Here is a 12,243-nt window from a genome sequence, read left to right as displayed (position 1 = left end):
GCCACTTTCAAAATCGGAATGAAATTACTTCTTGTTCTTTAAATAAGAACAGGCCAAACCTCCAATCTCTCTTCTTAGACCAACTCCTTCATCCCAGGAGTCAACCTACTTAATCTATACTGCACCAACTCCAAGTGTAGTACCCTTCTTTAGGTATGGGAATTAAAACTGCATTGCTCTCCAAATGTCAAGTTTGCCCCCTCTTTCCTCTTCATTCTACTCTAATGATGCCCAATGTGCAGGTAGTGGTGAGGGTCAAGTTCTCTCAATGGTGAGGTGGTGCAACATAGAGCAGGTCACCACTGAGACCCACTCTGCCAACCTCCTCCACAGTGGTCCAGGCAGCTGGATCTTTGTCTGAGTCAGCTGAGAGTCTGCTCTTTTACCATAAAATATAGGAACAGAATTAGGTCATTCGGCCCATCATGATGATTTTATTTCTACCCCATTCTCACACCTTCTCCCCGTAAGCTTTAACCCCCTTATTAAATCAAGAACCTATCAACTTCTGCCTTAAGTACACCCAATGGCTTGGCCTCCACAGCCCTCTGTGGCAACAAAATCCACAGATTCACCACCCTCTGGCTGAAGAAATTCCTCCTCATCTCAGATTTAAAGGGACATCCCTTTATTCTGAGGCTGTGCGCTCGAATCCTGGACTCTCCTACTAATGGAAACATCCTCTCCACGTCCACTCTATCCAGGCCTTTCAGTATTGGGTAGGTTTCGATGAGATCCCCCCCTCATCCTTCTGAACTCCATCGAGTACAGGCCCAGAGCCATCAAACACTCCTCATATGTTTACCTTTTGTGTGGCAGAGAAACATTCATCAAATGTCAGACCCCAGGTTACTTAGCAGTGACATGCATGATGCATTAGGCACAGTCGTATCAGCTGGAAATTAAAGGAGCTGAACCACTTCCAGTTGCAGTACATCTTTGGTAACTGGTATCTGCAAATATACATGCATGTAATGAATGGCAGCCTGCATCATGTGTCACTCTGCCTGCTGCTCTCTGGCAAGACAAAATGAAATTACTCCACTGTATTGGAGCAGTTAGTCACAGCACAATGGAAGACAACTGCCAATGCAGCAAAGATCTCTAGCTCCATCCTGAGATAAAACCTAAAATACATAAAAATTCTGGGCCACACTGGCCTTGATAGCCACAAACAATGCAGTTATCACACTACTCTGCCTAGAATATGCAGCATATTTTCAAAGCATGTCCTTATTTAGCACTAATGTCTTTGCTTTGATCCTTCATGAGCCTTACTTAAGAAAATAGTAAGGTGAGGAGACTGTGTGAACGTGTCCCCCGACTAAGAGCCCTTAGTACCCCACCTCCTCCTCCTTGTAGGAGCTTATCCCAGTCATTTGTCCACTGCTTTTCTCTTTATCATACTGCTCTTCAGGGAGATAAAGAGAATAAATCACCCAGTCTGGGAGTAACCGCTACTGCAGAAGCCTTGAAGTCAAGACAAATTTTTTCAGCATCTGGCATAATACTCCCCATAGACTTTAGCAACCTCAGTGATGTCTGGAAAGTACTAAACTGCCAATCTGCTGAAACAGCAACTGGCAAAAACCTATCAGCAACTAACCTGCAAGTAGCTCCGTTATAACAGGACAGTAGCCATGAGAATGGAGCTCTAATGTTGAAGAAATGTCATCAAATAAGCATTCCATATGATGACCTTCCTATTTTGGATGATTATGGCAGGGATTAGCTCTTGAGCTGCTAATGTCCATCCTAAAATGGTGGACTGCACAATTCATATTGCAAATGTGTTCTTACGTACTGGTTGTCATATTTGAATTAATTAAGCAACAGTGGCACCATACAATCTTTGTCTACCTGCACTGCACTTTCCCTGTAACTGGAACACTATATTTTGTATTCTGTTTTGTTTTCCTTTTGTACTTATGTATTCCGATATATTTATGTGCGGAATGATCTGTCTGGATGGCATGCAAACAAAGGTTTTGGCACTGTATCTCAGTATATGTGACAAGACTAAACTAATTACCAGAAGGAGTTGCTGTTTCTAAAGAGCTTTCATCTAAAAGTAGAAGACACAACATCTTACACAAAACACTTTGGATTGTCCAAAGTGAGCCACAAGCAAAATGAAAACCATTGCAAAATGGGCTAAGTGGTTGATGATGCAGGCACTTTCATGTTTACTAGTCAAGTGAGACTATCTAGAAGAGTTTAGAGGAATACAAACACTCGATTACAATCTTCACAAAGCATTTGCAATCATCACAAAAGCTCTTTCCCTGGATATCTATTTGGATCCCTGATAATAAAGAACTACTGAACATTCCTGAAGCAATTCCCTACACTTTCAGAAACTTGAACATTGCAAATTAAAAAGATAATTTTTAATTTCTACTTTGCAAATATGAAAGTTAATAAAGGAAATAAATTATTTTTTTCCAATATATTGACATTTAAATCATTTTAAGAACAAACTACCAATGTGCCACATACATTGTTTTAAAATCTGTATCAAATTAATGTTAGTTCATCTTCACTTTGTATCACCATAATTCTGTTAATGTCTGTAGCTGCAATATTTAATGTCCGTGCAGCAAACTGAAACTTGTTTCCCTTTTCAGAAGTTATTGCAATTCACTGTGCCTCACTATGCAAACCAATGGACCAAACCAGTTGCCCTCTCTAATTCCCTCAATCATATCTGACCCGACTACCCTAACTTATATCCATTTACTATTAAGCAAACCATACCCCATTCATTCGATTCTACACGTTTATGAACATAATCATTTCTAATTCACAAAATTCTATATTCAAGCATAAAATGTTTGCTAATTCTTGATCTTCAAGATTACACGGGATTAAAATGTGATATTGGCAGAATAGTAAAAGAGGAGACATTTAAGGGATCAAAAATAAGTAAAGGAATGTTACAAGACTCTTCCATGCTGATTTCTTTTAAAAAGATGAATTCTGCTTTAATAAAATCTGGGCTATAAAGAGGAATGAACAGAATATACTGAGTCTCTTTTGTGGGGAAAGATAAATAGACAGTAGGTCCAATGGTCTATTTCTATGCTTCTACATCAGAAGGACCTTCTTTAAGTTTTCAATGCTTGAAGGCTTTTACATATTAAATGCCATTTCATTGCATGCAGTGCAATTTACTGAAAAAGAAAACAGAGGAGAGAGAGAGAGCAAGAGAGCAAGACAGCTTTGAACTGTTAACAAGGCCTTGGAATATCTTACAACATTATTTTTTCAGTGACTAAAATTCCACTGAATAGCAAACAAAGAAACCTCACCCTTGGAACTACTACAGCTACCTGTACTGCAAACTATTAACTTTCATACAGCATGGAACCAGCAAACTTTTCTGCTATTCTCCCACATCCGTATGACAATACTAAAAAAGTATGTGGATGAGATCCAATTTTAAAATTAATTTCAGGGATCTCATTCTCAGAATTCCATAAAGTATTCTCAGGGTGAAACCTTACAGACTGCACAGTCAGTCTTCATTTACTTCAGACCCACCTGTTGGCTTTCTTGGTACGTTGGAGGGGGCACACTCTGGGTTGCCATCATGGTCAGTGATGATGCAGGGGATGCATGTTGCATCATGGGATTGCTTCACATCTAGAACCTAGGGAAACAATAAATAAAAATGGTTTTTACAGCTGCTTAGTACATAGACATGAGAGTGTACAGAAGAAAAAAAATATGCTTAGCCAGCTAATGGCATTGAAGCTCCAATTCCAAGAGCAACTTGAAGTAGAAGTAAGATTTATCTTAGTTTACCATTACAAGGACATTCAGAACTGCCAATAACAACTAGATCACATATGTAGTTTACAAAACTGCGTTAATGTGCTGGTCAGAAGACTGAAGGAATGGGCAGGCTGTTTCAGATTTACTAAAAATGCTTAGACCAGTATAAAATGAAATTAGGGGGAAGGAGAAAACAGCAGGCAGGAATCAAAATAGCAGGACCTCAGGTAAGTGCACTGTGCACTTGGTACTGATACAAAAGGGCCATAGTGAGGTAGAGGGGAGATGATGCAAGAGCAGGGTGTAAGGAAAGGGGGAACACAACGGGGGGGGGGGGGGGAAGAGTGGAGGAAGGTAAGGGAGAGTGGGAGTGAGTGAGGGAGTGGGAGACGGAGTGGGGGTGATGGAGGGAGGGGGTGAGGGAGGGAGAGGGAGAGGGAGAGATCAACACCAGTCTCCTGATCCTCCCACCACCACCACCCTAAAAACAGAATTGGCTAGTGGTCACCAAAATAAGTTGTCAGGAAGGAGAAATCAATGAAGACTAATGTATACATAAATAATGTCAAAAAACTGCAGTAAATCACAGAGACAGTTCCTGCAAGGTGACCCAGTGTTCAATGGTAGTTACTGATCATTTTTTAAAAAGTTTCTCCAGTTTCCTCACATCAACTGGAGATCGGACTTGTGTAATTAAAGTACAACTTCTTGATGGACTGTTTATATGCTCCTGCAGCTTCTCCTCATTGGCAAATCTGGGCATAGCAGCAGGACAAAACCAATCTAAACCAAATCCCTGTCAGGCAACAGCCCTTAGCTATCACACTCCTTAAAAAAAAGGTCTGCAATCTGTGGAGCTCACTGACTTAGCAGGGCCAGTATTTATTGTCCATCCCTGATTGCTCCTGGAAATGAAAGGCTAGCTAGCTCATTAAGACCCAACCTAGTTCATAGGTCTGGAGTCACATATAGGCCCGGCCAATTAAGGATACCATATATGTACTACTGAACCAAATAGTCACTCATGGCAATCCATGCTCCACCTCCTCCTATCAGATTCCATCATCTTCAGCCCATTGTCACTTTCGCCCATCACCTCCCAGCTCCTGACATCATTCCCACTCTCCCCCTTCCCTCATCTGCCTAACACCCACCCCTCCCCACCCACACCCGCTCACCTGGATCCACCTATCACTTGGCAGCTCTTGCTCCACCCTTGCCCTCCACCTTTTTATACTGGCTATCTCCTCTCTTCCTTTCAGTCCCGATGAAGGCTCTTGACCCAAAACAACCACTGTCCATTTCCCTCCACAGATGCTGCCTGACCCACTGAGTTCCTCCAGCACTTTGTGCATTGCTCCAGATTCCAGCAACTGCAGAATCTTGTGTCTCCTTCATGGCAATCTGATGGTTTCACAAATACTGGTGCTCCATTCCAAATTTACTAAATTACCTGAACTTAATTATTCCAGCTGGTTTTTTAGGATTCATACTCATGTATCTGGATCAATAGTTCAGCCTTGAGCTACTGCTGCAGTAACTAACCACTGTACTCCTGTATTCCTTAACATAAGCCTTTGGGCAAAGTCACTAACAAACACAAACTTCTTGGCTCCTCGATTTATTGTTCATGATTGTCCAACACTGTTGGCCTAGTTTGCAAAAATGGTTTCAGAAGCATCTTTATTTTGCATTGGAACCATATAATCTATTTTGTTATTAATATAATGGGGCTAATATTAGGAGGTTGATCCACATACATGCCTATTGAAAATACAACTTTCTGAGGAGAGCTTGAGGTTTAGCAATTCAAAAAGAGGAATCATTAATCGTTAACTTCCATTCTGAAAACACATAATGAAAGGAGGAGGGCTGAAAAACACTGAATAAGAGAGAAAAATATTATAAGAGAAGTCTCGAGCTAGTTCTGCGATTCTATTAGATCAAGGTTAATATGTATTTTAATACCATTGACCACACCACACCTGGTTGAAAAACCTTTGTACCCTATAATCTATCAATATCAGCCATGGAAACTTCAACCACTCCAGAATTCACAGGCCATTAGCTTTGACTCTCTGCGAGTCTTTAGGTGAAGAAGTCATTTCTGGTTTCACTCCTGAGGTCCAGCTCTGACTTTGAGATAGGAAGGGCTGGGGAAAGAAAGAAGGAAGGGCAGGAGAGTGACAGGGAAAGGGTTTCAAGGAATAAGGGTGTATTGACTGAAAGGTTACACTGAGGGTCCAGAGGACAATATAGGCAGAAGGACCATTTTGGAACTGGAGCAGAAAAACTCAAGGGTATAAAACCAGCTGAGTAGGACCATGATGGGAATGTTTAATATTAGCAATGTGAAATACTTTTAATAAGTCAAGGAGTCAAGTAGTTTGTGTTTGTTAGTGACCTTGCCCAAAGGCTTTTGTTAAGAAATACAGTAGCATAGTGGTTAGTTACTGCAGCAGTAGCTCAAGGCTGGATTATTGATCCAGATACATGAGTATGAATCCTACCATAGCATCTGGGGGTAATTAAATTCAGGTAAGTTAATACATTTGAAATACAGAGTCAGTATCAGTGAAACTATGAGATTGCTATGAAAGTGCACCAGGCTCAGTAATATTTTCCAGGTGAGGAAAACTAATAGTCTTACCTGGTCCGGTTTATATTCAACTCCAGACCTACCAACAAGGTTCAATCCAATTGAGCTCGCCAACCATTCATTTCCAGGAGCAAGTAGGGATGGACAATAAATGCTGGTCTTTGGACCAAATGTGGAGTCTCACTTGACCGGATGGTAGATCAGACACTCAGGGCAGTTCACCCACTTCAATATTCATTTCACAAAAATTAATAATTTGGAAAGATCATAATTCAGGCTTGAAATCCTCTGTGCCCAATTGCCAGTCTGTCAAGTGAGGTTCCCACTGGTAAAGCTTACTCACTGCTCACAGGTGAAAACATTAAAAAAAAGTCCCAAGCTGCACCTGACCAATGAGAATCACTTTCAGGAAAATGAAGTGATGAAAGTAAAATTAATTTTCATGGCTCTGTGAGACAGTGCAAAGATACTTATGCACAGCATTACTTCATTAGTCAGACTTCCCAGCAACTTCTCAATCTAAGCAAGATTACTTTGGTAACAGAAAATGAAAATCAAAAAATTGCAGATGCTGGAAATCTGAAATAACAACAGAAAATGCTAGAAACAATCAGTGGGTCAGGCAACACCTGTGGAAAGAGAAACTAACGATGTTTCAGATCCAAGGCCCTTTGCTCTGACCTGCTGAGTGTTTCAAGCATTTTCTGTTTGTATTACTCTGAGTAACACTCAGAGGAAATCTGAATACTGTACTCACACTGCAGTATGCTTTTACTTGTTCTTCCTGCAAATTCTTGACTGATATCGGGGTTTAGTGCCTTTCACTTGTGCCAGCTACTCTTCTTCAATCAAGTGCCTGTACTTTGCACACAAACCCAGTTAATCAATGTCACCGGGCCAATCACTGTGGAAAATATCAGTGACAATTCCAATTGTATTTATATTTTGCCCTTCTCTGATATTATTCTTCTTTACTTTCAAGGAACTCTTTTGAAGCAACTGGTTCTTTGAACTCTCTTCTCCACTTAGCCCATTTACCCAATCCAGTAAGGTGAGGAACAGGGGTTGACAAGAACCAAGGCTTAAGGACCTCTCGAATGGGCAGGGATAATATTCGATTTTAATCCAGTGGAAACCATGGACCATTAAATATCACACATCGGCAAGCCTCTTGCAGTCTTGCAACCAGATCCATGCTATTTATCAGGACACAGAATTACATTGTTTTCACAGCCAGACTACGTTATTAAGTCTGGTTATCTGGCCAACCAATACTAAGTTTCCTGTGCCAGATGCAAAGGATCAGCTTTAAAGTGACATGCCATCACAGACGTGTCAATTTAAAGCGATCAGCCGCATCAATCCCACTTAATTCCACCCCTAAAGGGAGTGAATACTCGTGACCTAACGAAAATCTATCAATTGTCCAGAAATTCTCAACTGTCCCAGCATCTACACTCTCCATTACTAAGAGACTCTGTCCACAAAGTTATAAATTGAAGAAAATGGGGCAGTGGATGCCACATTAGCACTGCTACTTGCGTTGCTGCTTCACAGCACCAGCAGCCTGGGTTCAGCCCTGACCTCTGTGTCCTGTGCTGTCTACGTCGAGTTTGGATGTTCTCCCTGGGTAAAATTCCTTCCGGGTGCTCTGGTTTCCTCCCATGTCCCAATCTCGTTTGGATCAGTCGGTTAAGTGGCAGCTGTAAACTGCCCCAAGTGTAAGTGGGTTGTAGAGTCTTGGGGGTGGGGGGAGCTGTGGGGGGGAGGCGGTGGAGGAGGAGTTGATGGGAATGTGGGGAGAAAAGGTTACAGATAAAATTAGTGGGGAAGTTGGATTGCTCTGTGAGCTGGCATAGTCTTGATAGACAGAATGGCCTCCATCTATGGAATAAGGAAATACAGAAAAATGAGAATCTTGTCATCTAACCCTTTAGCACTGTCTGTCAACATTCTGATGAATCTCTGCTGTATCCCCTTCAAGGGGAACATATTGCAATCGAGGTGTGGTACTCAAGGTACGGACTATTCCTGATATAGTCATACTGAGGCCAACAAGTCTGATGGAACCAATGGCCTCCGTCCTAGGGTCCTGAAGGAAGTGGCTGCAGAGATGGCGAACACATTGGTTGTAATGTACCAAAATTCCCTGGATTCTGGAGAAGTCCCAGAAGATCGGAAAACTGTAAGTGTAATTCCACTATTCAAGAAATGGGGGAGACACAAAGCAGGAAACTACAGGCTGGAATCTGACCAAGGCACTGAGAAACAAACTTCACTTCCTTATTTTACATTCCAGCGCTGTGGAGAGAAGAGCCAACAATCTGTTTGCTCTCTTGCATGCAAATTTTCTGCAACTTAGTACTACCTTCTTATGATTTGTGTACACGAGTATCTAATTCCTTTGCTCCTCCACAGTTCCTGGTCCCTCAACATTAAGAAAATATTTTGATTTGTCTCCTGGATCTGTGGATCACTGGACACTTCCACACATTGAACTCTGTCTGCAACAGTTTTAGCATCTGGCTCTGTTTCTTCAATTTCTTGCTACTATCTACACAGTATCAAATTTAGGTTTGGATATACAACCTGAATCTTTCATTTGCATCCTTAATAAATTTGATGAAAAACTGAGATCTCAAGGCAGCTTCCTGCCAACACCATTTATCAATCTTGAAAATCAGAGCATGTCCTTTTTAATCCCAAATTTGTCCTGAAAGAGGTAAGAGTTAAAATTGAATGCTTAACCATGTTGTCCCAGAATGTTCAGCATTTACAGGAGGGTTTCCCAAAATGCCAATTCAAAAGCCTTATGAAAGGAAATTAAAACTGCTTCTAAGCCTCAGGATGTTTGAAGATCTGACGTGAAGTGCTCCATGTCTTCCTCACACACAAGCTCCCACTTGAGTACTTGGCAGGCCTCAGAGCATCAACTACACATAAAGTAAGGATTCAAAGACTCGCCTTTAGAGCCACTGGCATCAGCGAGATCCTCTGGATTGAAAGCAGAATTACATTCGGAAATGATGAAAAGAATCCCACTGCCACATCTCAGAAGTTGGGTCAGTGGCTCCTTTCAAAGATCTTCACTGTGTTCTCCCTTGCCCTCAACCCCACCATAGGCAATCTACAGAAAGCCACTATAAGATTCTGAGTTCTAGCTACAACATTCAAATATCCATCCTCACACCACAATATTCTTTCATGTCAGAATGCAATCTGGTTCTTGTTTCAGTAAAGTTAACGGCAGATCAGTTCATAAATGGACACTCATTGCACTGTTGCTTCAGAACTCCAGTTTACTGCTCTCTCAGAATCTGTGCATCCTACACTGATCACAGCTTCTGATCTATACCTTACTCCTTTTAACATTGAAGAGGTGCATTAAACTGATTCAAATAATTGTCACTTTTAACCATTTGAAAAAACAGATGCAAAAAATGCCAGTTTCCAGTTATGAAGCTTACCAAAGAACGATCAGTGCCTCCATCCTTCCTGAGCTACCTATTCATCCCTATCAGTGGAACCATTTATCACATCGCATTGCAGGCTTGACACATACTTTATAAAATTCCATGCTGTTTATAGCTCCCATTACCGAGAAAAAAAACAATAAAAATGTCAAACAAATGAGGTGAGTAGCCCTTATTGTTCTCTGATATACTGCAATGGCTTCATATTGAACCAAAATAGATCAGGGAGATCCCAGGATCAGTTCCTGTGTTGAGCTGGCTGATCACAGCCTGGGTGGTGGCAATACGATTAACTTCAAGATGTTTGGATAGGAAGGAGAAAATAACACAACGACCCCTGCTAGAAGCATCTACGTGAGCTCTGCAAGGGCAAAATTAGATGCAGCTGTGAAACCGCGTTTAAAAAGCCTGATGACAGTGTTCATACAGCAGAGTTGACCCATCTGTACCTTCACCACAGCCCATACATACATTTCTCAAGCAGGTAGAAAGAATACATTTCTATTTATATAACACATCCTCAGAACATCCCAACACTGTAGTCAATAAAGAACTTATGAACTCCAGTCATTGGAAACATAGTAACCGAGTGCACATAAGATGTTGCCAGCCAAGTGAGATGTCAACTGTACAAGCTCATTAGAAATAATGATATAGTAAGCTCTCAAAAGTAAGAAAATAACCAGATAAACTATTTTTGCTTGGTTTAATTCAGGCATAGAGATTGATTACGGCAACAGTTCTCTAATCTCACTTGAGTAGTGCCATGGTCTCTTTTGTGGATGAACATTTCAGTAGAAACTCAGGAGTGTAACACTCCCTCAGTATTGTATTAGGGTATCACCTTAGGCTATGAGCTAAAGGCCATGTATTGAAGGAGTCCAATTGGGACCCATAACCATCTGATGCAAATTCAAAAATAGCACCGGCAAGTCATGACTTCAACGACAGGAAGCTACATATGCAGCAGACCACAGTAATTCTCTCAAGTTCCCACTGAGGACTACCTGAGGCAAGTTTATTTTCTTTTTCCAACGTTAACGGTGAGCTGACAGTGTTCATCACTGACCACATCTGGTCCTTTTTAACTCAAAAAAAACTGAGTTGCTAATATTACAATCAATTCTGTATATTGTACAGGAGCAGCAGTTATCACTGACCTTCAAGAAGTTAGCTTCTATCAGACTATGCTCTTCAAACAACTCAGTCATACTGCAAAATGATGATTTTATTTGAGGTGCTTTATATCAGGGTGCATATACATGCACAATGAGATTTTGGACACAATCTGCATATTGAAAGAATGGAAGTTGTTCACATTTATGCAATGTGGTAACTATGATGGTGATGTTGATGTCAATAATTGTCCATAGAAGTAGGTTGGTCACTAGGAGTTAAGCTGTCTTGTCCTATAACTAATTGAATCACTGGTTTTATGAAGACAACTTCGGTTACATCACACAAGCTAGCAAATTCCATTAGCTTTGTTGCCAGTACTAGTTACCTTGCATACTGTACGTGTAGAGCTCGACAGCAGGGGTTACCTTAAATGCTACTGTTGGTACTGCTGCCCAAGTTTATTGTGGCTGCAGATGAACCTTAGCAAATGGCCCATCTTCATTATGGTGTTGAGCCTCACTGGTCAATGCTTCTCAGTGTGCTGTAGGTACCAGTGCTGGTACAGAAATGTCATACAGTGACGCTGTGCTAAAGCTCCCATTCATTTGCTTTCTGCAAATGCACTATCTGCGCTTCTGCAACTTCTCAATCCAAAAATTTGACCTGCGTTCTTTCACTGCACAGGAAGCATATATAGGATAGATAACCACTCATCTTTGAGCACCTAAAGATGGTCTGGGCAACTCGTCCCTAGATTGGCATAAATAAACCCACCAAAGAGAAGTGTCACCCTCCCTTCTTAGGTTTTTCAGGTCTTAAAGACGATCTCATTTCCCTTTGTGATACTTAAAAACCTCCACTAAAACCACTGAACTATAAATGGTGGGGCACAACAGCTTCATAGATAAAATGATCTGGGCTGAGCTAGCTAGTAAAGCAACTACAATCAGCAATGGGGTCATTGGTTGAAGGCAAACAAGTAAAAAGCAATTGAAGGTGGATTTTCAAAGTATTAAATTGTAGATATCAGCAATAAATAGAAATGAAACACAACATCTCAGGTAGTGATCACTCTGGGTGACTGAGATTCAGAGACCAGAAATATTCTGGGTTTATTCATTTAGCTAATTTCTGCCAAGATAAGATAAGATAAGATTTCTTTATTAGTCACATGTACATCGAAACACTCAGTGGAATGCACCTTTTTGTGTAGTGTTCTGGGGGCAGCCCAAAAGTGTTGCCACACTTCTGGCACCAACATAGCATGCCCACAAC

General features: G+C 41.1%; 1 protein-coding gene across 7 annotated transcripts in view; it reads right to left on the bottom strand.

Moving 5' to 3' along the window:
- pknox2 (pbx/knotted 1 homeobox 2) overlaps positions 1 to 12,243 on the bottom strand; it is a 381,361-nt gene that overhangs the window by 141,074 nt on the left and 228,044 nt on the right. For all 7 annotated transcript variants that reach the window (XM_052039855.1, XM_052039854.1, XM_052039850.1 and 4 more), the window contains one exon: positions 3,544 to 3,652. In XM_052039855.1, coding sequence (XP_051895815.1) covers positions 3,544 to 3,630 — 87 coding nt within the window. In that variant the 5' untranslated portion in view covers positions 3,631 to 3,652. The remainder of the gene's footprint in view (positions 1 to 3,543; positions 3,653 to 12,243) is intronic.

The sequence above is a fragment of the Pristis pectinata genome, chromosome 27 (genome assembly GCF_009764475.1).
Source record: "Pristis pectinata isolate sPriPec2 chromosome 27, sPriPec2.1.pri, whole genome shotgun sequence".
Classification (NCBI taxonomy): Eukaryota; Metazoa; Chordata; class Chondrichthyes; order Rhinopristiformes; family Pristidae; genus Pristis; species Pristis pectinata.
This window is presented reverse-complemented; position numbering and strand designations above follow the sequence as displayed.